Source organism: Bos javanicus, chromosome 13, assembly GCF_032452875.1.
Source record: "Bos javanicus breed banteng chromosome 13, ARS-OSU_banteng_1.0, whole genome shotgun sequence".
Taxonomy (NCBI): Eukaryota; Metazoa; Chordata; class Mammalia; order Artiodactyla; family Bovidae; genus Bos; species Bos javanicus.
The window spans coordinates 28,424,163-28,448,976 of NC_083880.1; the positions used below are offsets into that span (position 1 = coordinate 28,424,163).

The 24,814-nt window shown below is 48.2% G+C and overlaps 1 protein-coding gene and 1 long non-coding RNA gene across 10 annotated transcripts in view; one reads left to right on the plus strand and one right to left on the minus strand.

Annotated features, from left to right (window-relative positions):
- Window positions 1-765: 765 nt before the first annotated feature.
- FRMD4A (FERM domain containing 4A) overlaps window positions 766-24,814 on the minus strand; it is a 749,223-nt gene continuing 725,174 nt past the window's right edge. For 7 of the 9 annotated variants that reach the window (XM_061436072.1, XM_061436071.1, XM_061436069.1 and 4 more), the window contains 6 exons: window positions 23,123-23,179; window positions 21,243-21,480; window positions 20,319-20,486; window positions 17,672-18,531; window positions 15,234-15,330; window positions 766-1,891 (listed from right to left, as the gene is read on the minus strand). In XM_061436072.1, the coding sequence (XP_061292056.1) occupies window positions 1,789-1,891; window positions 15,234-15,330; window positions 17,672-18,531; window positions 20,319-20,486; window positions 21,243-21,480; window positions 23,123-23,179 (1,523 nt within the window). In that variant the 3' untranslated portion in view covers window positions 766-1,788. Of the gene's footprint in view, window positions 1,892-13,531; window positions 13,604-15,233; window positions 15,331-17,671; window positions 18,532-20,318; window positions 20,487-21,242; window positions 21,481-23,122; window positions 23,180-24,814 lie in introns of all 9 variants that reach the window. The other 2 variants (XM_061436070.1, XM_061436067.1) reach the window with 1 other exon arrangement.
- LOC133259081 (uncharacterized) lies at window positions 1,300-12,352 on the plus strand. The gene is made up of 4 exons (XR_009740259.1): window positions 1,300-1,388; window positions 3,489-4,953; window positions 5,991-6,099; window positions 9,385-12,352. It is a non-coding gene; the product is annotated as an uncharacterized LOC133259081 (long non-coding RNA).

Consider the following 24,814-nt stretch of genomic DNA (forward strand, 5'->3'; position numbering starts at 1 on the left):
AACCACTGGTAAGTATCCATTCCTACCCTTCTGGTCTGGTAGAGTCTATTGTTATTCTTGGATTACATATACATTAAAAAAAAAAAAAAAAGACTTTTCTTTTTATGCTAAAGCTAGCTTCAGTTCTGCTTACCCACAAATCTACAGCCAACCCAGCTCCTGTCTGGCTGTCCACTGCCTTTCCAATAGGAAGAGTCATTATAAGTGAGAAAAAAATTACCCCCCCCACACCCCCCTACTTGCGCCAGGTAAGCACAGCGTCCCATCTCTGTGGAGACCGTGTTTGTGCCATTTGAAACAAGCCAACTCAGAGTGTGCACTTGTTAGTATTAGAAAAGTATTTTGAGGCCTTTGAAGAAACGGATGGCTTTCCAGTTGTGTACTGAGCATAGCTCAACACACATGTAAACGGGCAGCTCCCACACACCTGTTTTCCCTCTTCCTTTTTTGGTACCTGCAGACCGTGATACATCAAGGTAGCTGATGGTGTCACAGGCATCCGGGCCCTCCGGGAGCTGATATATTTTTTCAACCCTGCTCTGCCTGCCAGCTAGTAGACACGTGAGTACAGTCTTCCTATCTAAGGGCATAGTTGGGTTCTTGGAAGAAGTGACACAGTGGTCACCGGGTGCTGAGACGTCGGATCTGAGCTCTTTGTCACACAAGTGCTAACAAACAGAAAATGGGCCGTGACAGGTAAATACCTTAATGGATTGTAATGTGCTTTTTTCCCTTGGCTTCCCGTAAAAAATCAAATGAAACACCTTGTGCGAAAAAATAGGATACACTTTTACTGGTTGTTTTAATGAGAGAGAACCACTTTTGGCAACCATCACCTTACGCTTCCTACAGATCCCCAGAGGAAAGCAGCTCTGTGTCTTGGACTGAACCCCCATGCAGGCTGGGGCCGAGCGGACTCTCTGTTGCTCCCCACGGGGCTGTTCTCCTTCGCGTCCAGGCTCGTGGAGATCCAAGTCAGCAATGCTAGCTGGGGGCTCTCCGACTTGCCCATCACATTGGGTGAGTTTTCAGGCTCTCGGTGGAGAGGGAGGTGAATGTTCAGGGAAGGGTTATAGAGGGGGACACGTCACAGATGGTCGACTTCCACATGTGGGATGTGGTAGCAGTTGAGGATTTAAGAGATTTCATTGCAGAAGGAATGTCTTCCTCTTGGGCCCTCTTAATTTTTTTGTGTGTGTTTTTATTTTTTTTTTAATCTTTGGCAGCGTAGAACTGATTGTGATCCTCGGATGCGTCTCTGACGTGTTCAGCTTCCTGTTTCCGTTCTCCCCCTCCGCCAACAGCCACTCCTCCTAGGAAATATTTCAGCTGAATATTCCCCTGAGGCAGCCTCTTCACAACATGCTTGGATGGCCTACAGGTGGCAGGTGGGCCTCGGCTTCCCTAGTCTTTCTGGATCACCCTGTGCTAAGTCCCTTCCCTGGTCTGGCCAGTGCCACTGGTCCACGGGAATCCATGCCAACCAGCTTCCCCGCCGGTTCCTGGCCTGGGGGCTGTCACGGAGGGGTGGGGGGGCACCAAGATGCCATTGAGGACTGGTGCCTGGCTCTCTGGGCAAGAGAGCCAGGGGACACACAGTGGGACCGGAACCTTCCAGAATGTCTCCTCAGTCAGGTTTTTTGAGGGTGAGGGGTTGCGGAGACGGGAGAAAAAAAGTGCTGAGGGCTGAAGCTGGTGCAGGGAGACAGTGCGTCTGGGTAAGGCAAATGAGAGGCAGTGAGGTGATCTCAGAATGGCGGCGAGGCGGTCAGGTGGAGGCCGGCGGGCTCACACAAGGGTCCCGGGCTTGGCTTTTTCCTGCCCGTACCACTGGACATCAGCTAGTTCTGGATAGAGGGAAGAGTCCAGGAAACAGCTGTCACCGTAGCTCCTGCAGGGTCCAAGGAGAAGAGGAGACTGTTAGTGGGGAATGACACTTTGCAGCCTGCATTCAGAAGGACGTGTTCACAGGGCCTGGGACAGTGCTGTGGACAGCAGACTCTCGGGGACTGAAAACATCCTTGACCGTCTGTGGAGGGAGAGGGAGCGAACATGCAGCAGTCCTCAGGCTCGGGTGCATGTGGGAGTCACCCGGGAGCCTTCGAAACACTCCTGTCCGGCCCCGCTAGCTTAATTGGTCTGGGGTGTGCTTGTGTATCAGGAGCTTTCAAAGCCCCCAGGTGACTCTCCGTGCAGCCAAGGCCTAGAACCTCTCGGGCTGGAGTCCTTAGGATTCTTTTCTTCTAGGAATAGTTGCTTGGTTTGTCCTCCCTCAGACTCCAGGCATAACTAAGTTTACTAGATTTTTATTCTGTCCTGGAAGCACATTTGAAGTGGCAGGTTTCCCTGTAGTGAAACTGAGGTGATATTTTTGAATGGAGTCTTAAATGCTGTTTACTTGATAACATGTATTGTGTGATGATCAAAAAAGTATTGAAAATATATATTTTCAAAGTGAAAGTGTATAGAAAGGCCGTTAAAGATTTTCAGGTACGTGTCACGATGCAGGTTGGGTGGAGGTATGGTCATCCATGGGTATCTGGAAGGGATTGGGTCCAGGAGCCGCCTGGATCCCAAAGTCCAAGGCTGCTTGAGCCCCTGATGGAAGGACAGTGGGCCCTTCATATCTGCGGTTCCTGCTCAGCAGATATGAAGGCTGGCTGCGTATTTACTGGAAAAACTATCTGAGTATAAGTGGACCTGTGCATTCACATCTGTGGTGTTCAAGGGTCAGCTGTAGTTCTTGCGTATCAAGAGGCCATCACAGGGCTATGTCAAAGCCCAGAACCATTACTCGGCATCATTCCTTGGAAAAATAGTCCCTCTGCACTCATCCTGAGCTAGCTCTTCCAGGGCAAGATGAAGATCACACCTCATCTTAGTGAAGATAGGCCTGAATTTCCCCAGGAGGCTCCCAGAGGCTGGTTCAGAAAGGCAGCCATGCCGCCTGAGGAGAGGGTTCCTGCCTTCCTCTCCTGTCCTGCCCCGCAGGCCCTGACGTGGGGACGGCTGACCCCCACGCCTTGTGCGGAAGCAGCTGTAGGCAGGATGGCCTGGATCACCTCATGTGCTCTTCCTTCACGCTGAGCTTCTACTTCTAGTAACTCCAGAGAGTTCACTTGTGCTGATTCCAAACCCGCAGGCCTCTAACCTCAGCCTTCGGTTTTGAGTAACGTTCCTGTGAGTGACACTGGTCGGTGCCTCTCGGTTAGTAGGTCTCGGTGGTGTTCAGGCTGGATTTTTGAGTTTGACCTCCCAGAGCACATGCTGCTGGGGGTAGAAACACCTGTCTGGAAACAGCATAAACGACAGAAGGGGATCTCTCCCCTTGCCCGCTGCTGACCCTTTCCATGCCCAGTGCTGGGCAGGAGGAGATACAGACAACAGTGGGTTTAAGAGCATCTTATACACAATGTCGTGTCCCAGTTTATGACTGAGCATAAGCCATTATCACCATTTTTTTATTTGATTTGCTGTCATTTTTCTAGGAACAAGGGGATGAAGGCATTCTGGATTTTGTGAAGGTTTCTCATCTGGCTTTTTAAAAAAACCCATCAACGCAGCAAGACCAAAGGCCTCTGGGAGCATACTGTGGCCTTTAAAGAGAGTCCTGTGCCTGGATCCCCTGAAATGTATGCTGGGGTTAATATGCTGAAAGGTGGCTTCAGAAGCAAAGTGACACGAAGGTCCTCAATTCTGGAACTGGCCGTGGCCATCATCACTGTCTTCAGGTGATAAGTGGCTGACTCCATCACACTCACCCTGTACACTCTCCTCCTGACAACTGACCTTACCGTTGTGCCTGAGAGACTCCGTGGCAGAACGTGGTTGGACCCCACGTGGACATATGCTGTTTACTGGGAGGGCGAGCCCTCTCTCTCTGTGTTGACCTGGTGGTGCCCTCCACCAGTGTGTCCCCCCTGCCCTCACTGAGGGGAGCCAAGTGGCCCAGGGGGACCAGTGGAGTCCTCTAATCCCAGTCACTGGTCAGAGATGGGCAAGTGACTGAGTGTGGACAAGTGGCTTTCTCAGTACAAGGCTGACCGCTTCCTCCTGAGGAGGTGACCACCAGGGGCAGGAAGGAAAGGCAGAGATGGAAAGAGAACCACCAAGCTCCTTGTTTGCCCTCAGCCGTGAGGCAGGTGCTATCATGCAAAACCCTGTAGTTTATAAAAGAACATGCATACATGCTAAGTTGGTTCCCGTGCCCTCCCCTCCAGGGGATCTTCCTGACCCAGGGATCGAACCCATGTCTCTTACATCTCCTGTGCTGGCAGGTGGGTTCCTTACCACTAGCACCACCTGGGAAGCCCTGATAAAAGAACAGTTGGGTCCAAGTCATGTTTCTGGAAGCTGGAATAAATTAAGGTTAGCTGCTCAGTTGTGGAGAAGACACTTAAGGGTTTTCATTCACCTAAGCTCCCCATACCCTTGCTTCTCTTTTTTTCCTTCTGATAAGAATTACCTCCCTGAAGTTTCTAAGAGCTGGCCTGGGTGAGAGTTCCTGGAGGAGACCAGGTGGAACATTCCCATCTCAAAGGCACCGGAAAAGAATGGGAGTTCCTCCAAGAAGGACTTTCCTTTCCTAAATCCAGGTCTTTTACAATGTCTGCACCCCCCCCCCACCCCCGCTTTTGAGATGAAGAGGGGTTGCTTAGGGACTGATAAAAGGTTGGCTGAGCTTTGAATGGCTTCAGAGCTGCATTTCTGTTCTTGTAGAGACTAGGTTTGTAAGACAGGACTAATTTAGAATTAGTTTCTAATTCCACAAGGAATTGGGTTGCAACTTGAATAAATGAAGCCAACAAGATTTTTACTTAATTGAATATTTTTTTTTTTTTAACAGCAGTGACAGCCTTGGGATCCCAAGAGGACTTCAGAGTCCAAGATTCCTCTGTTTTGGGTTCTCTCCAACTTTATTCCAGATTTGGACAAAGACAGATTGTCCTTCTGGTGAGTACTTTTTTAGTTTCTGAATTAGAGTACACTTGGTTTACATTTAAACATGTAGTTTTCCTGAGAGAAAAATTAAAACAAAAATTGGAGGGCATGGGTCAAGCACCTGATGAGAGACAACCATCTCCAGAGCCCAGGCTCCCAGGTAGGAAAATGTGGTCACAGCCCAGAAGGGGCACACGTCCCCGGCCACCTGCAAGAAAATTGAGTGTATTGAGGAAGCCCTGGTCGGGGGTCTTGACATACGGGGCACCGGCCGTCCACTGGGAAAAGGAAGTCTCCTGTGAGAGACAGGCTGTCAGACCTGAGTCCTGGCCCTCAGTTTACCCCTGAGGCTTTCGAGGATTTTCTCTGCTCTAGGAAAAACTCCACAAATGGATCCCAGTCACCTAAATGTTTTAAGAGTGCCCCCACCACCACCTTAGGAACTACCCGCAGCGGTTTTATGTTAAAAGACATTGTGGTCTCTCCACTTGCACATGGACTGCTCTTACTGAAGATAAACTAGAATAACGGTGGCCATCAGGAGGAGTGTTCCCATTACACAAGATTGTTCACTTCAGAAGTCCACATCAAACAGGTGGATTGGGATGCCTAGTTTAGTCAGTATGATAAAGCTTGCAAAAGGCTTCAAAATTCCCCGTATAGCTTCACTGAAACTCACTGAAAAAGGCTAATAAAAAACTTAAAGACACAAGAGATACCTAAAGTAAGAGTAAAACTTTAACTCCTCCTGGATTCATTCTGCTTGTCCTCTGTCTGCATTCTCTCCCCACTTGGAAGAGACTGCGAGATTGTAACAAAAGCCTGTCAAGTTAGTGCTTGTACAGACACCCCTAAATCTATCCACAAAGGAGGAAGCCCCCCCACCCCCTGGGCTCTCCCAGGGTTGATGGGACTTCATGGGATTCTCCTGTAACTGCTTCCAGTTACTCCCTTCCATAGCCAAGGGGAAACTAATAATAAAATTAATGGAAAACCTTGCTGAATCTCAGTAGCTAGTGAAGCTACACTCTAAACCCTACTTGTTCCAGAGCCTGCAAATGGGATCCTGGTCAATCGGGCAGACAACAGCCAGGGTGAGCATCCCGACCAGAGTCACTTCTCCTGAATCTGCCTGCCATGGCCAGCTGAGAGAGAAAGGTAAACTTTCACACCCCTCCCTTTCCAAATCCAGACACACTGATTGATCTTTTCTCTCTCAGGGGCCATTGTTGCCTTCTTGTCTGTCTTGTGTCCTGAGAACTTGGTGACCGTCAGGTTGGGCAAATACCACAGAAATGTAAATTGCACCTGTTTGTAGCTGAGGTCCTGCCTGATGGGTTCCAGCCCTCAGGGCGAACTGAGTCTTCCCTTTTGGTTATGGGAGTGGCTCTGGATCTGGAAGGGTGGTATCCTTGGCACCCTCTTTGGGAATGCCTCTTTGCATCCATGAGGTCTTTCAGTATGGCCAGGAATATTTACTGTTTGTCCTCCTGACAAGATATTTAAAAGGTTGTTTATGTGGCTCTATGGTCAGAAGTTGGCCAAACTGGAAGCTGATATTCAGAACCTATTGGGGATAAAGTTCCTAAGTCAAAATGAAACTGTGTACCCAGAGGGAAAGAAGAACATTCCAGAGACAAAGCTCTAAATCTGGAGCATAGGAATCTTTTGAATTCCATCTTAGTCAATCTTCTTCATGATCTACAGAAGCAAACAGAAGATGATATAGTTGGAGGCATGGGACAGCCTGTGATGTCATTCACATTGCACCCTGTCCTTGGTCTTATAAACCTAATCTTTACAAAAACAGAATCACAGGTTTAGAAGCAAATCAAAGGCCACCTATTCCTTTTATCAATCCCCAAACATAGACCATTCACTTCAGAATGCTTGCAGACATTGTAAAAGATCTGAATTTAAGAAAGAAAAGTCCTTGAAGGAACTCCTATTTTGAGCAGGTAAGTTTAACTTACTCGAATGTCCAGAAACAGGATTTGGATAAAACAATTTTTCTATAAACTAGTAAATTCTGCTTTACTGTACCTGTCTCATGGCTAAAATTTTAAAACCAAAGCTTCCCGACCCCTGCATCTGTCTGTATGTTTGTGTATGTACATGGTAGGTTCCTGTGGTCATGTATGGATGTGACAGTTGGACTGTGAAGAAGGCTGAGCACCAAAGAATTGATGCTTTTGAACTGTGGTGTTGGAGAAGACTCTTGAGAGTCCCTTGGACTGCAAGGAGATCCAACCAGTCCAATTCTGAAGATCAGCCCTGGGATTTCTTTGGAAGGAATGATGCTAAACCTGAAGCTCTAGTACTTTGGCCACCTCATGCGAAGAGTTGACTCATTGGAAAAGACTCTGATGCTGGGAGGGATTGGGGGCAAGAGGAGAAGGGGACGACAGAGGATGAGATGGCTGGATGGCATCACTGACTCGATGGACATGAGTCTGGATGAACTCCAGGAGTTGGTGATGGACAGGGAGGCCTGGTGTGCTGTGATTCATGGGGTCGCAAAGAGTTGGACACTACTGAGCGACTGAACTGAACTGAACGGATGGTAGGTTTATAATGTGTTTCTGCCTCTGACTGGTACTATATAATCAGTTTGTAAAAAATGCATCTAATTGGCTTAAAGAAAAATGATTATCAAATTTAGTATTCTAAAACTCAGAAATACAGAAACTTAGCCCAAACATTTTTCAAATTCACATGATCTGGGATAAATCAAGAGTGATCTTACATTTGTTGGTTTGATCAAAGTAGGTGTGTTAAATATTGATATAATGCAGACATAATTTGATTCTACTTGTGTTTACTATTCAAATAAGTTCATGTTATCTTGGTTACAAAATGTGTCTGTAAAAAGATAAGACATTGGCTAGCTGTTTAATGGCAAGAGAAATTTTCTAATTAAACATAATTGTTAACAACGAGTAAACAAACGGACAAATACGTATTGGTCATGAGCTGTATGTTTTTTGCTGGGTAGAAGCGTTTTCCTGTTGATAAGCAGCTGCCTCTTTTGTAGCAAAGAAATGACTTTAAAACATCCTCCCTGTATGGGGCACCCGCATCATTTCTGCACAGTGACTGAGAACTCACTTCACTGGCTGGCAGCCTCAGAACTCCACAGAGTCCCTGCTTCTGCTGTACAGGCTGCCTTCAGGACAGGACAGAAGACTGGTGACATCATTAAAACCCAATGAGGAGGCGATCAAAGTGCTGTCCCTGGGCCTTCTGAATCTAAGGTCCCCTGCCTTTGAGAAACAGACTCATTCTCCACACTCTGACCCTCCCATTACCCAACAGAACCCATGAAAAAATCGCTGGTCATCTACTGTCAGTTCCTCCTCAGGTTGAAGAAACTTATGCTGAACAAGATTACAACCTGCCACCGATACCACTTGCCCACTACTTGCTGGAGAATATGTCCGTTGAAAAAGACACCAGCTGAAGGACTCCTGCTCCCCTCCTGGGAAATGACCTTTTCTGGTACTGCTCACCAGTCCCTGCACAGCTAAGCTTGAAAACCTCTGTCCCACCTGCAAGGAGTCACAGGACATGAACGGACAGCAGAGCCATCTGCAGTCTCACCCTCAGGCTCTCCTGGCAGCAGAAGCAGATGATGTGGACAGCGGTCCCCAGACACCGGGCCAGGCCTGCGTAACCTAACTTGATTTCTACACCTGTTCTCCTTCACTATGAAATTCATGGTGGGGGGTTATTAACACATTATTGAGCAGAGACATATCAATACACTTTTAGAGGGTGACACAATTAATAGCACCGTGAGAAACTGTTAGAGCTTCACATTGATCAAGGGTTCATTATACAACTTGTGATCGTCATGATCACAGTTTGCTCTGTTAGGTTTCTGTTCCAACCTTGTGTATAAGTGTGACATTTTAAAAAATGACATATTGTGAAATTTTGAGTGAAGAAGTTCAGAATTTCATAGAATTCAGTGAAGAATTTTATGCAGGTATTTCCTTTGATTTCCAAGTGACATATATACTAGTGTCTTGGAAGATGGTAGTTTTTCAGAATATAGTTCTGATTCAGAGACATTTAATTAGACTAACAAGGAGACAAAAATCCTGAGTGATTGATTCTGATAAAGAAAATGAACGTGAAACTCACAGTGCTGGAGAATGCTCCTTTGCTTCTACGTAAGAGTGGATGGAAGACAACATTTCATGAAAATTGGAAGACTTTCCAGGTGTGTCAGATGTAACTAGTGACTGTAATAACCCACAAAGTGTTAGTGACACAACAGTTTCTGGCCAGCCAGCTCACAGCCACAAGCATTAGTTTCTGCAGAACTCCCCTGGTCAATAATGAGTTAGCCAGACTCCTCCACTCACCTGCTCTCTCTTCTCTTTGCCTGCTTCTGTTGCTCCCTGATCGGGAGGATAACCCCTTGCCTGTGTCTCCCAGGTGACTGACTGCCCAGGGAAGAGACCTTTCAGACTCTGGATCTTCCATTTAAAACTCCTATCTGTCCATGATGTTGGCGACTTCCTGGTCTGCCTGTAACCTGATTTTTCCCCTATCCTTCGTGCCATCATACACACCACCTGAAGTCCCTTCGATGTCAGCTACAAAGGTAAAACTTTTGCAGCCAAGCTTCCCGGTGCCTCTTTTCACCTTTCTCTGATTAGAGCTCAAGTTGCCCGAATTGACACACACATCTTGTCAACTATAGTACCATCGTACCCCATTTCCTTACGGTTATCTTAAATCAGACTTCAAAGGATCTGTCTCTTACCTTATGAAAGATGTTATATTAATTAGTTTTATTGTTCAGATACACGGGACACACTGTCAACTAACTGATGATAAACCTTTTTGAGTTATTTGTATGGATGCATGTTATTAAGTACTCTAGAAATTGTGTGAAATTTCTAAAAATCTATCTTGGTATAACGTTATCGATCATAATTCTGGTTATCTTAAAATGCTGTCTATCACATATCTGGAGAAAAACATCTGTAAGGACATATGCACCCCAATGTTCATTGTAACACTGTTACAATAGCCAAGACAAGGAAGCACCCTAAATGTCTATCACAGGGGAGTGGATAAAGATGTGGTACATATACACAATGGGCTATTACTCTGCCATTAAAAAGAATGAAGTAATGCCATCTGCAGCAACACGGATGGACCTAGAGATTGTCACACTGAGCGAAGGAAGCCAGACACAGGAGAAATATCCTGTGACATCCCTTCTGTGTGGAATCTAAAACGAAATGGTAACAAACGAACTTACTTAGAAAACAGAAATAGACTCACAGACTCAGAGAATGATCTATGGTCCCAAGGGGGCGGGATAGATAGGGAGTTTGGGGTGGACACGTACACACTGTCCATCAGTGTGGACATGGACACAACGGATGATCAACAAAGGGCCTGCTGTACTGCACAGGGAACTCTGCCCAATGTTATGTGGCAGCCTGGATGGCACGGGTTTGGGGAGAATGGATACATGTAGTATATGTATGGCTGAGTCCCTTTGCTGTCCACCTGAAACTATCACAACATTGTTAATTGGCTATACTCCAGTATAAGATAAAAAGTTAAAAGTTGTATATCACAGAAATAACATTATATTGAATTCAACACGAATTCCTCATCGATTTCATTATAATGAACTCTCATCAGATCTTTACCACTGAGCTAAGTTATTATTTACAGACAGATCTTTTACCTTAATGCTTTTGCAGAAGTGAGATTCATGGAAAGTAACCTACCATGAGCTCTTGATGGCCACATGGCTGCCCAATCACAAGGCACCAAACCTTGGGTGGAGACATCACAACGGATGAAGGCTCCACCTACCTTCTGGTCCCTCCCCTCCTGCGCAAAAGCTGGCAATCTCAAACCAAACTGACTAGGGAGAGAAGTGGCTACCACAGAGGTAAGACTGCTTCCTCCCAAAATGTCAAATCAAGGACATTTCTTTCCATTCCTCCTTCCCTCTCTGACCATCCTTTTACTAACTCTTACTCTGTGAAGGTTTTTTATGATTCTTCTGTCCATCTTTCTGCTTTGGAGAGAGAATGCCACTGTCCCCACATCTCAGACCACCGCAAAGGGGGACAGATCCAAACCTCCAGACGACTGTTTGAATGATTAACACTGTGATGCTGGTGATTACGTACTTCTGCCCATCACAGCTTCTCCCTGATTTCTAGGGCCTCGGTTTCTCTGGATCGAAGCTCAGCCAGCCCCCATCTCTAATGTGTCCTACTCCTTAACCCAGGGGGTCTGCTTCCTTGTCTCTGGTTATTGACCCAGGAAACCTTGCATCCAGGCTGTGTACAGAGAAAGGGACACAAGGCAAGGGAGACCAGAATAAAGCCACCTGTGCTGTCTACAAACCCTTCCCTTTTACTGGCTTCCAGGGCTGTCACCTTCCAAGTCCCTAGCCACAGATTCAACACGAATTCCCAGGCAGGAGTCAGAGATTTCAAAATTTGCTTTCTTTGGCAGATCCCTCATCCCCTGGCCAAGAGCTGATGCAAAGGAGGCCATGATTAGTAATCTCTCCTTACCTCTTGAAGATACTGCAGACCCTGCTGGTAAAGCAACAGCTGCCCAATAAAAAATCCCTATACTGACCACAGTTGTTCCTGATGAGACAAGCCTCTGACAGCCTTTAGCCGAGCAAGGAGATGTCTGTGCTGTGACCCACACCCGTGCACCTGGACGACACTTTGGGGGAAGCTAAGACACGGCCACAGAAGATTACTGAACAAGCCCAGTACTTTCTTAGGCCAGCAGCCCAACCAACACAGTCTTTCTCTAGGGGTCATTCTGTTTACAAGAGTAGTCACCATAGGGTGCTGTGTTCTCTCAAAAGCTTTAAATACAGCTTTGCAGCCACAGGCAACCAAGTACATGCTCTCCCTTGAACAGAACATCAGAAAAGGAACAGAATGACTGACTGAAAGAATGTGAACTCAGTGTCATGACCTGTGAAGACCACACACAGATTGAGCAAAAAGCCGGTAAGAACCCCAGAGCCATAGCTGGGGGTAGCCCTACTGCCTTACATTTGGATGAAAAGGGAGAACTGTTAAAAACAACAGACCCGAAATGCAGTTGTACAGGCTAAGCTCCACGTCATCACACCGAGTCTTGACTTTACAGTTTCAGCTCCCCCAGGAATGGAATCCCCCAACCGCATGATGAGGACGTCACCCGCCAGACGCCTGCTGTCCCCTTAAGGACAGCAACTGGGCCATCCCCACCCGGCCTCTTCACCTGGTGTAACTGCCTGTGCGTGCCTGCACATCTCTGTTTTTTGTGCAGCATCTCGGAGCTCTTTACTTTCTGCTGGACTGGAAGCTCCTTGATTCACAAATCACTGAAATAAAGCCAGTAGGATCTTTCAAATTTACTCAGCTGAATTTTGCTTTTTAATACCACCTTCCTCGCAAAGGTTAAGCCCGTTTTCTGAATTCCCCCATGTGTCAGCTCAGGGCAGCAAAAGTTGTTGTCTCTCTTTCTGTTGAGGATTTGTCCCACCCTACTTTTCAGACTGAGCTCTAGCTCTTTCTCTACAGCAAGAAGGCGCTCTCTTGTCCCCCCACACACCCCGGCTTGTTTCTACATCTGTGCTTTTCCCTTGGAAGGGCGTTCCTCAGCCTCTGCCTTTCAAAGCCCCTGCTCCCACCCTGGGCCTTGAAGCCAAGTTCACACAGCATCTCTAGAAACCAGAAGGGATTCCTCTCCCCACGTCTCAGAGTATTGAATACATAAGTGCTACAAGAGTTAGCACTGCCATCTTTTGATTGAGTAAACTTACCATTCGGAAGTGGCTTTGAAAGAAGCTGTATCATTATCTTCTTAGTTAACCCTTGAAATGCTATTAATTTCAATACTTTGTCACCCCTTAAGAATAGGAACCAGAGCAAGTGTTCACGTTTTTATGCCTGCTGAAGCAGGGCTTTGCAAATTCCAACATGCATGTGATTCTCCCAGGGGTCCTGTTAAAAATGCAGATTTGAATTCCGTAGGTCCAAGAGTCTACCTTCTACCAAACTCCTGGGTGACATGGGGGACAAGGCTTGTCTGTGGACCCCATGCTGGAATGCACAGCATTTGGTAAAGTGGACAGCTGTCACTAAAAAACACTGGGAGGAACTTGGGGGTGGTAGATGCTTCTAGACCAACTCAGTCTGCCCCTGGTGCTTTGAGATGTAAACTGCATGATGCTATTCTTTTCAACAAACACTGGTTACAAAAACCAGTCAAAGATTCTACAAGTATCTGAATATACAAAGAGCCCAGGAAGGTCTAAAACACACTTTGAGGTCTCTTTGGGGAAGGAGCAGTGGGACTACCTAACATCTAATCTATATCTAATATCAGAGACCTAGAAACAGACACAGACATCGAGTTCCACATGTATCTAGAGATAGGACATGAAGATGACAGCTTCCACACCACTCAGATGTTTCCCCCTGGAAATTATGATCCATACGAGCAAAGGCAACTCCTGCACCACACGTGAGATCTCCGACTCATGAGCAGGGAAGGGGAAGGGCTGGAAGAACAACACGTTCCCTTACGATACCTCTATTCATCAGTACTTTGGTGGGCTGGAGACTCGGACCCATCCATAATGGGCGAGTTTTCTGTTGCTTCTCTGAACCAAGGAAAGCAAGAAAAGGAAGAGAAGAGAGGTCATGTTAAAGAGAGGAACTGACAGACACGATGAGTAGCTTATCAATACACTGCAAAGCCCAGCTGACATGCACCCAGGTGTTAGTGACAAATAGGATATTTTCAACCCCGGGCACAACTCACAAAGATCACTTTGGTTTTGTTAGGAAGGCTGCCAGACTTTGGCACTACTTCTCATTTTATCATCACATCACAGAATAGTTATTCTTCATTAATGATAATTCAACCCAATCTGATAAAAGAGTTTAACGACCAACCAAACATTTTTTGTTTCAAATTGGTCTTGTGTCCTCACTAGCTGTGTGTGATCAAACATAGGCAACTGCCCAGACCCACTCCAGGGTAAAGGTGCTCCTAAGCTCCACAGCCTGCTGTCAGTCATTGGCAGTCATATGTTTGGAGCAGGTGAGACTGGGTGTGATCCAGAAAATGTGGAGGAGCCAGACAGACACCCTGAAATCAGAAAGTCCTTACTTCGGGGGAGATGGCTTAGTCAGTGGAGGTACCATATACATAAAAGGTCACTCTTATGGGTCTGTCCTCTTGAGACTCTTGGGCCCGAAGCCTTGCAGCAGCTGCCTGACCACAGGAGCTAGAGCTGGAGTGCAGATGGTACGTAAGGAAGTGTTATAAGGTGTGTAGTAAGGACAGAGTGGGTAGCTGCTGCCCAACAGACAAACCAAACAGAGTGGACAGAGAACACTGGCAGCTGAGACTGCAGGCTCTTTTAATTCAAGAGGAGTAAGAGGCAGTGTGGGGTGTTCAGTGACATCAAACTTGAGTGCATGAGAATCCCCTGGAGGGCTTGACACCACACTGACTGCCAGTGCCCTGCACCCTCGACTTAGGTTCTGACTCAGTGGGTCACTGATGGACCCGAGATGTTTGTGCATTTCTAACAATACCCCAGGTGATGCTTATGCTGCTGGTCTGGGTACTGCATTTTAAGAACTGGCTTAGTGGAAAAAGACAAGGCTTTGGTTTGGGGTAACAGAGTGCAGGGCTGAAATTACAGGGTCATCCAACTGTGTAAGATGAAAAGGCACTGACTTTCTCTGAGCCTCATCTATAGAACAGAAAAAAGTCTGGATACTTCCCTTACAAAGTTGCAGTAAGGATTACATAAGCTGATACAGGTTAGAAGAAGCTCCTGGTCTTTGAGTACACAGCAAGCACTCAATCTTAGCTCTCCTGTCAAACACTAAGACAAAGCCTGGCTTAAAAATTACTAGAGATAAATGTGCAGAAACTGAAAAACGTCTGCCAAACACAGACATCTGGTCAAAGAAGTGCACTCACCTCCTCCACATTTTTGGGATTATCACCAGCTTTGAAAGAGAGTAGAGAGAATCAGCTGAATAAAATGACCTCGCTGGAAGGGGTGGGGGGTGACGACGGACTAGCAGGGCCTGGGCCTCCCCGGAGAGGAGGGAGTTTCCCAGTGCCGTCCATCATTCCCAGGACATCGTTCTTCTGCTGACACACCCTCTGTTACTAGGATGTTATACCTGCTATCCTCTAACCCACAGAGAAGGCTGAGGAGGGTTCCAGAACTTGGGAGGGAGAATCAGAGGCCTGCCAAGGGAACTCACCCAGTCTGCCAGGTTAGGATGTGGTGGGGGCTGCTGGGGGGCGTCGCTCCGATTTCACTCGACGGTGTTGAGCTTCTCTGGCTTTGAGGTAAGGCAGCTGCGTGTGGGTGGTGCAGAAAAGACAGGGGTCAGACCCAGGGGAGTGGAGAAGTTTCCCTCCAGAGATGCTCCCAGGACCCGCTGCAGGGTCCTGACGGGAAAACATCAGCCCATCTCCCCACATCTGGCCAATTACGTTTTCTCTCCTGAGCCGTTCTAGCTCCATGTGGGTCGAGCTCACCTGAGATTCCAGGTCCCCTGCTTTGCCACTGGGAAGTGGCCACAAGGATGGTGACAGTCCCCACAGTCCTCAGAAGGGGGGACCTGGGCTGACCTAGTGCAGGCATGACTGATTTCTCCGGACACCAGCAAGATACGCCCCAGGGAGTTTCCACATGTGGCCCCAAGGTTAAAACTGTTGTTCATTACATAGAATAGAGAACCTCCAGAAAGGGTCTCAGAGCTTGCGGTCTCTGCTGTTTCAGGCTTGTTATTTACCATGTTTAGGACACTTCAAATGGGGCAGGGCTTTTCAGAGCTCATCCAAGTCTGACTACTGGGAGCTTATTGATGGGGACAGGATTAGTTTAGTTGGGAAAACTCACTAGGAAGCAAATCCTATTTAAATGCATCCCTTTGCCTCCTTGGGAATGCAATCTTTTTCATCAGGAAAGGTCAGATACAGCTTCCTAGAATTTTTAGCTTAAAATATGTTTCAAAAGATTTACCAAATCTATTCAGGTAAAACAAATCTACTAGACAAGCACTACAATTCTGACAGAATATAAACACTCCTGACCTGTCCAACCAAGGCTTCTCCTAATAGGGTCACAGGGAAACATGCTCTTTAAACGCTATGTGTAACTTATTCATGCAATTCTTCTCAAAATCCTCCTAGGAAGTTGATGGCAAATGTCACTGGGCTGATTTGACAGATGACAGAGGCATCTGAAGAAGCTTTTAGGACACTGAAGTCCATGGTTCTCTCACAATGGCTTGAACCATATTTATTCTTGTCTCTGAAACTTGTCATTCAGCCGATGAACCTTACTACATGAGTCAGTGGGGCGCTGGGGAGAGGACGTAGGAGCCCTGTGGCCTGGTGCACCCGGGAGCCGGCAGGGCTTTCCTCTTTGCCCTCCCCTTCCTAGGCCCCAAGCATCTCCTTCAGTTCCCCAAAGAGGGACCCTTCGTCTTCCTTGCTTAAGATCGCTCCCCTTTCCCTGGGTTTTTGCCCGCCCTTATCTTTCTTTCCCGTCCCAAGTTAAATCTGACTTGGACTTCGTTCCCTTTGTTGCTCATGTTATACTTTGAGAATCATTCTTTATTACGTCTCAAAGTCCTCCCCTGTTTTCTTTCCTACAGCCAGGGGAATACAGTTGCTCTCTTTTTCAAATTGGCGTTCAGGCGATTCGTGAATGGGCAGCACCCGTCTCCCAACTAGAAAGGTGCTCTTATGGCTACACTCTCCCCGCTCTTTGTGGAAACTGAGATAACCTACACAAGCTCATGTGTGCAGGTGCTGAGAACCCCTCAGGGATGTGGAGAAGGCAGGACACATCCTGGTTGTTATTACCATTATTCTTTCTTGGAGATGGAGAGGGGAAGGGATTGTAACTGAAGGGGGAGGATAGTTTCTTCCATTTTTTCACTGGATTCAGTAGTGCTTAATGCCCAAGTACAAGAATATAAGGTAACCTTTCATCTGATGATGAAAATGTGAAGGTGTAACCCCAGGGCATCAGAAGCACTTGACAAAAATTACTTTGGTTAGATCATAACATCACTGGAAAGGGATACTGTGGTGCAGTCAGGAGTTCTATAAAGTCACTGGGGAACTCAGGCAGAACTGCCACTTCTTTCTGAAGCCAGTCTGCCCCACCTGGGGGGTGGGGGACACTGGCCAAATCTCAGGGCCTCAGGACCAAGCATCGCCCGGAGGGAGCTCTCCTCTGCAAGGGTGCTGCTCAACTCTACCGCCAAACTCCTTCACCAGGGCAAAGGCGCACCTTTGACTGGATAAACCTAGAGACACGGGCTTCACCACTTCCTGCATCTCTGTCCTTACAAGGAGAAGTGGCTGGACGGGTGGATGGCATCAGAACTTAGGAAGCTGAAATGAGAGACTGCGCAGCCCGCTGGGGGTGGGCTAGGGTGTCAGATGCACCGCCCTACCCCGTCCCGGGTCTTCCTCTGGCAAAACCAAGGGCAGAATGGAAGGGATGGGAAAGGAGGGGAACGAAGGTCTTGCATATCGCACAGCTAGGTTTCTAGAATTAGCCATCTCTCCTTACTGTCGACTCTAAAAGCTGCACTCTCCGCCGGTTCACAACCTGACCGATGATCACAGATGCACGCGCCCGGCCGCCGCGCCCTCCCAGTCCCCGGTCCCTCCTCACCTGACGTGGCCTTGCACATCTGGGGCATCCGGGTGACCCTGCTGTGCGCCACGAAGGTGCTCTGCGAGGAGGTGCTGTACTGGGAGCCGCTGTCCGAGGAGGTGGAGCTGGTGTGCGACAGGCGGCTGTGCTCCTTGTGCGAGGCGCTCGAGCGCTGGTACCACTGGCGCAGCTCATCCGAGACGGCGGCGCGGCCGGCGCCCTTGTCGGGGACGCCCTCGCGGCCCAGGGATGGAGTCCGCAGGATCTGCGAGCGCGAGGGCGTCAGGCGGCCCGCGTCGCCCTCGTCGACGCCGCGCCAGCTCTCCCGGAAGAGGCCGCCGGCCGTGTAGGAGTTGGAGGTCTTGAACTGCGCCTTGACGCTGTAGTGGCCTTCCTGGTCACTCTCCAGGCTGCGCACCACCACCGGTGTGGCGCCGCCCTCCACGTACAACGGGTACTCCTTGATGCGGTACTGCGAGCTCGGCTGGCTCTGACTGTGCAGGTAGACGCCGTGGCCGCCGCCACGCGCCGCAAGGTTGGGCATGCTCCCCGAGTTCGCCGCGCCCAGCGCGCCCGCCGCCCGCTGGCGCTGGCGCTGCCGCGCGCGCGCCTTGGACGGCGAGTCCTCGGCCAGCGTGGAGTAGTTGGCGTTCATCTGCGCCGGGTAGTAGTGCTCCGAGCTCGAGTGGCTGGTGCACGACGAACAGTCGTCCATGGGGTCCGAGCCATTGCTGCTACGAGTCCGTGGCGTGTAGAAGTCGGGGCTCCCAGTGTCGTTCTCCGAGCCCAGGAGCTTGCCCTGGGACTCCAAGCTGGAGCTCCGGTGCCGAAAGTGCAGGGCCAGGCTGTGCAGCCGCGTGGGGCTGAGGTCCACCGACCTGCGGGGAGAGGACCGGCGAGGTGGGTCTGGGGGCGCCCAGGGGAAGGGGCTGGCGCCTCTGCGATCGCGGCCCGGGGCCTTCGGAAACGTGCATCAGACTTCGGAAACAGTCCAAGAGCCGGTGCTTCCCAACCTTCCCAGGTGAAGGCAGGGCGAGAAGGGGACGGCTGATCCCCAGGCCTCCGCTCTGATGTTTACTTTTGAATGGGCGGTGGGGTCAGAGACAGCGCCCACGTGTTACTTCTGAAAAAAGCATTCCAACAGCCAGCCCCCCACACCCCCGCTTTTTGTTTTTTAAAGATGAAAAGAGAAGCTACAGACACAGCGAATCAAGATTATCCCCGTTTTAGCATTATGTTAAGCCGCTGAAATGCCATTTTTTTTGAAATTCCATTTTAGTAGGTCAAAAAAAAAAAAAAAAAAGCCTTGCAGAAGCAGTCATACGGTTCCACCCAGTACTATTATGAAACCCATGTCAATAGATTTCTGTTTCCCTGTGAACACCTGTGTGAAAAGGAAGACTGGTGGTGCGTGGAATACTTAAAAATGAAAGAGGCAAATAAACACTTACTCCTCCACTACTTTGTTTGTACTCCATTCCACTTATTAGAGCCACACAATAAATATCCATCAATACGGCCATGGGGCAGAGTGTAAGGACTCCATGGAAATTCACCGTGGCTGGGTTAACCAAGTACATGAAGAGGTGAGTCCCAGGGGTGACTGTCACTCGGGGTAGACTGCGAAATCCCAATCATGTGGCCCTCTTTGACTCAGGCCTCAGTTTCCTCTCTGGTTCCACTCCCTACTTCCACTCAAGCTCATGGGAACATGCCAAGTGCAAGCCTGAATCTGGCTCTTTGACCTTCCCTGAATATCCTTAGAGTGCACCACCCATCCCATCCAGGTCTCTGCTCAAATGTTATCTTATTAGAGAAGCCTTCTCTGTTGGTTTCATTTAAATGATGGTCTCTCCCTTCACTCTCTAGCTTCTTGCCTGCTCATTCTTCTTCTCAATACTTATCACTGCTGACACTTCTTTACCGTGAACTCTCTTCCTACTAAAACATCAGTCTGATGGGAGCATGGTGTAGTCTTTTTTGTCCCCTGCACTTGGTACATAGATGCACTTGATAAGTATCTGTTGTATGAGTGAGTGAGTGAATGGACAGATGGATGGCTAGATGAGAGACTCTTGCCTGGAGAGCTCAGTTTTATCCTGTATAAATGGTTTACTACTTACAGCAGATCACACTATCTGTCCTTTGAACTATAGTCCCTATGAACTTAGGTATTAGAGAAAATTGAATGATGGCTTTGGTTTTGCCTCTTTTTAGGAAAAGAAGGTGGGATTCACTGAAAACTCACTTTTCCTCTTGCTGTTTAATGTACCCCCTGGGGCATTCAAGGAAGTCCAGGATAAACTTAGGCTTAAACTTAGGTACAAGGGGACCTCCTCTGGGCAAGGCTGTTCTGGTCCCTGCTAATCCAGTTCAAGTTCCCACCTCCGCTCTTATTGGGAAAGCTCCTTCCATACCCACAGTGTCTGGGGGATTCTCTGACCAGTTCCTGGTGTCCCACTATGCAGACAGTGGGATATAATGTGTTTCTTGGCTCCTGGGGTCCTTCTGCTGCCGGCTCACTTTTTAATTCTGCTTCACTTACAGAAGAGCCTACCTCATCGGTTCAGTCCTGACTCTAGTTCACCAGTTACCTGGGCCAGTGTGGGACCAAATTTTTACAAAGGTGGGGGTCTGGCCCATGGAGGGAAATGGGGAGACTCACCTCGTGGAATGCACGTAGTGGGGACTCCGGACACGGAGGTCGGGTGTGGATGGCATGCTGCACTGCGAGTTCCAATGTGGGAGGCTGCGGATGGGGCTGGTCTGCAGGGAGCTGCTCCCGCCTCCAGCTTCAGCACAGCTCCCCGTGCTGGGGAAGCGCTTGTGGCTGCTGCAAACCAGAGGAGACCACGCTGGTCACTGCCTGCCAGGGCTGCCCCTTCTCTGAGGTTGCTGACTGTGGCCTCAGGACATCCCTCTAGGGGTGGGGGAAGTTTGCCCAGGACTCCCCCAGAAGTGGTGGGCATCCTTATCCCTTATCCTTCATGCCTTAGGGCAGTGTGAGATGAAGCCCCTGTTCTGTGAAGCCCCTGCCCTCAACCACAGTTTCTGTTTTCCATAAGACAAATATTTACCTGTCCGGGCACCCACTGGGAGTTTTACGGGGCATAATGAAGGGAAATGAGAAAAACAGAGAGGCAGACAAAAACCTCCCTCTCCCATATCAGCTGAGTAATGAACTGGAAATACACAGCTAAGATTACAGCTGTTTGGCTTTGGAATTCTGTTGGATGATGGTTTAGGGTTCTCAGCCACTTTGGGATTCTTATGAGTGGACTCTCATTGGCCATTTCAGAATACTCTGCCTATGATTTCCTAATTAATTCCCATGGAATTTAAGGACATTCAAGCAAGCTGCTGCCAACGTGGATTGTGAGCCAAAAACCCCAAATTTCCCTACGAATGACAAATCTGCACCTCTGGCAGGTGGGCAGCAGAGGGCGCTGTGGCACAGCCCTGCTAGAAGGCAGCCCAAGGGAGGCGCATGCAGGGTGCGGGGGACCTGAGACTCGCAGATGCTACTTAGCCCTTGGATTCTGTCCAAGTGTGGACAGTGACCTCGTGTGGCCTTCCTGGCCCAGCTCACCTGGAGTGACTGTGCGAGGAACGTTTCTTGACCTTCTCGTAAGGCTCATCTAGCGAGGACTCGCTCCACATTTTGGGCTTTATGGGCGACTTGTCATAGTCATTGCGGTGATAGTGCATCTGCCTGAGTCCCTCCAGGGACTGGGGAGGAGGTGGCCGGTTGTGCGATGGTGGCCGAGGAGGGAGCCCCTTGTGAGGGGACTGTAAGGGGGACAGTGTGCTGGTGACCTGAGAGTCTTCTGCACCAAGACGGAAAAAAGTGGAAGTGAGCAAGGGTCATCCTTCCCCCTTCCCCCTGCAGGCTCCGCCCACCCTAATTCCACCCCCGCCATCGGAGGTCAGTGGACAGGAGCTGTGGTTTTACTGTTTTACCCCTCAAATCAGTAAGTGTCCCTGGAAGGAGCTACCTGCGATGGGAGTGGGGGGCCCAAGTGATGCCGTTATGCCCCTTGGTAGGTCCAGGGTCTGGCATATGGGGAAGAAACTGATCACACGCAATGCTAAGGACAATCTATTCGTATTCCAAGTTCTCTCTACAGAGGAATCTCCCTCAAGTGTTCTGCTTTCCTCCCCGGAAGAGACTGGAGTCCACAGAGGTCAAAACCAGCGCTGGATCTCTGATATTCAAAACATGGCACCCACTCCCCTGCAGTTCTGGGATTTCCTCCCACCCATGTAATGAATAAAATGACGATCTGACTGCATATAGCAGGACCAAGACAACTGGGCAAATACCCTGCCAGCCTCATCCCACATCAATGCAAGGAATATTATCCTTATAGTTATCATTATGACTAGGAGCAAGATCTTCCATGTTTTCTGTCTGAAACACCCCTTACCACCTGAAGTTTTCCTAAAGGGCAAAAAAATAAATAACTACCACTTAATACAATGGATTGGCCAAAAGAGATTTAAAAAAAAAAAAAGGTCAAAAAGATCTTACTGAAAAACCTGGATGACCTTTTTGGCTAATCCCATATTTCCATATCGTTAATGCCCTGACCTCCCCAGGTTGGGCTTAAATTCATGGGAACATTCTCTAATATGGTTCTGTGTTTGGAATTCCTTCTTCCCTGTTGTGTGGTGGTGGCGGCGATGGTGGGCTGGGGTTGGGGGGTGGAAGGTGTGCGAGCGCTTCCAGTTTTGTAAGAATTTCCCAAGAAAATATCCTGAGAATCACTAGGTTTTTGGAGGTCAATGAGAAATAAGAAGACAGTTTTCTAGGTGACCAGGAATCTAAAGGGACATCTTTCTTTCACTTTCACCATTTCTCAGGAAGGTACAGAGACTTGTTTTTTTCTGGCTGCCCGTAGGCTCTCCTAGCAGGTTTCAATCTTTCTGACCCAAACCAATGTCCACTTCTTTCCTCCAGAAATTACACTCAAAAGGAAACTATACATGGTGTTTAAATCATCTGTTCAGGTAAAAATGTGGTTTTGGCAACTAAAAAAGTCGAACACCATCCACTCACTTGGATAGCATCACCAACTCAATGGACATGAGTTTGAGCAAACTCCAGGAGACAGGAAAGGACAGGGAAGCCTGGCGTGCTGCAGTGCATGGAGTCACAAAGAGCTGGACATGACCAAACAACTCAAACCACTCACCATCACCTTAAGTCTTACCTCCAGGCCCCAAGACATAATGAAATTCCAATAGGCATGTGTTTCTGTAGTGCCCACCCACTCTCAGCCAAAGAGGTGACCACTGAGCAGTGAAAGAAACACAGGGAACCCAGCGCCATCTTGATCCGGCTCCTGGCTTTCCACTGAGCTGTTTCAGACTACATATAGCTTAATCCCAGGCTGTCCCAGACTACATTCAGCTTAATCCCAGTTTAATCTATGCTCTGAGTTCTCAAGCAGGAAACAGATAACATACCATCTTCAAGAACAAGGGCATCTGACAGGGAACTGTCTTCACTGGCAATATTTCCGTCTGGGAAGACAAAAAAGCATAAATGTATGAGTTAAACACATCCCTTAGACAAAGCTCTATCTGTGAACATCGTTGAGTTTCCCACCATCCCATTTCTTTCTAATCAGAAAGAACCCATGAAACAATCAAAATGCTGTTAGGCATTTCTTTTGACAGTCTCTGTGGTAGGTCATGACTCACCCCCCATCCCTGACACTGCAATGTGCCCGTTCTTTGTTTCACTGGCGACAGCAATACTGAGCAGCTTAATATCCAGCATAAAGGCTGCCTGGCCACATCATTGCCCCGGCCCATCTCAGGGCGCGTTCCAACTCAACCCAAGGAAGTGACCTGCTATTTATTCTACACACGCGAAACTAGGGTGAGGAGCTTGGTTTGGCTCATATGACAGTAAATGACTTCTCAATAAACTTCTTAAGCCATTAGCAGACAAAACAAGCTTCTAAGTACAGCTTCTCTCTCCAAAGCTTATTTTCAGAGACACCGTTCAATTAACCATGAGAACACACCCAGAGGGAGACAGAAAGATAATCCCCTTCCTTTAGCAGCTAGGGAAACTGAGGGATATCTAGGGAGGGATGGCTTGTCCAGGGCTGTGCTGCTCTCCTGGCTAAGTCAGCAAAAGATCCCAGGTCTTTAGATCCCAAGCTTAGCCTTTTATCTCTTAAATAACAAACCAGGCTAAGGCATGGAAGAAGAAACTGGAATTACTCTAATTCAAGTGGGTTCTTATGATCAAACATATTTCAAGGAGGCAGAAAAATGGAGAAGATATATTCTTAAGCAGATAAACACATGGCTAACAGCTTGGATGGGACCATTCACCAGCTGGTCAGAGAGTGAATTATAGACGGACTCTGCTGGCTGCCCTCACAGAATGGCCCTCTCTGAGCAGGCGGGGGAACCATGCTCTTCTGTGGTCGACCAGCAAGACGTCTGTCCCTCAGCTGTCCCTCCCAGACTCTGTCAGCCTTGCTGATGTTTCTGCAGAGTTGGGGACCCCCCCGGGTCCCTTCAAGGGTGCAGAAGAAGTCCCAAAAGGCAGAGAAGACAGAGGAAGGCAGGCTGACTGCAGCTCTTTTAGGGAAAATGACAACATCTTCGCCAAGGACAACAGGGCAAGAGGCAGAAGACAGTTATTTCAAATTTCCTAGAGCAAAAAAACTGTTTTATGATCTTTCTCTCTTTGAACTAAGAATTCTCTTTATTTGTATTGCTTGATGAACTATGAACTGCTAGGAGACACAGCCTTGACTAGCATCTTGGAGTCGCCAGTCTGTTATCCCCTCCCCAGGATGCCCACAGTTTTAGGCTACAGCAATATATAGAGAGAGCAATGGTAAAACATACATAATGGAAAGTTTACTGTTTTAGCCATACAGTTCAGTGAATTTAAGAACATCCACACTCTGGTGCAGCCATCACCACCATCCAGCCCCAGAACTTCTGTCATCTTCCCCAAACTAAAGCTCTGTCCCCATAAAGCACTAACTCCCCTGTCCACCTCCCCCAACCCCTCATAACCTCTCTTCTACTTTCTGTCTTCCTGGAGCAAAAGTTATGATAAATGTGTATAAACTATGAAAGGATACTTGATGATATATCTTAAAGAAATTGATAAGGAAGGACCTACTC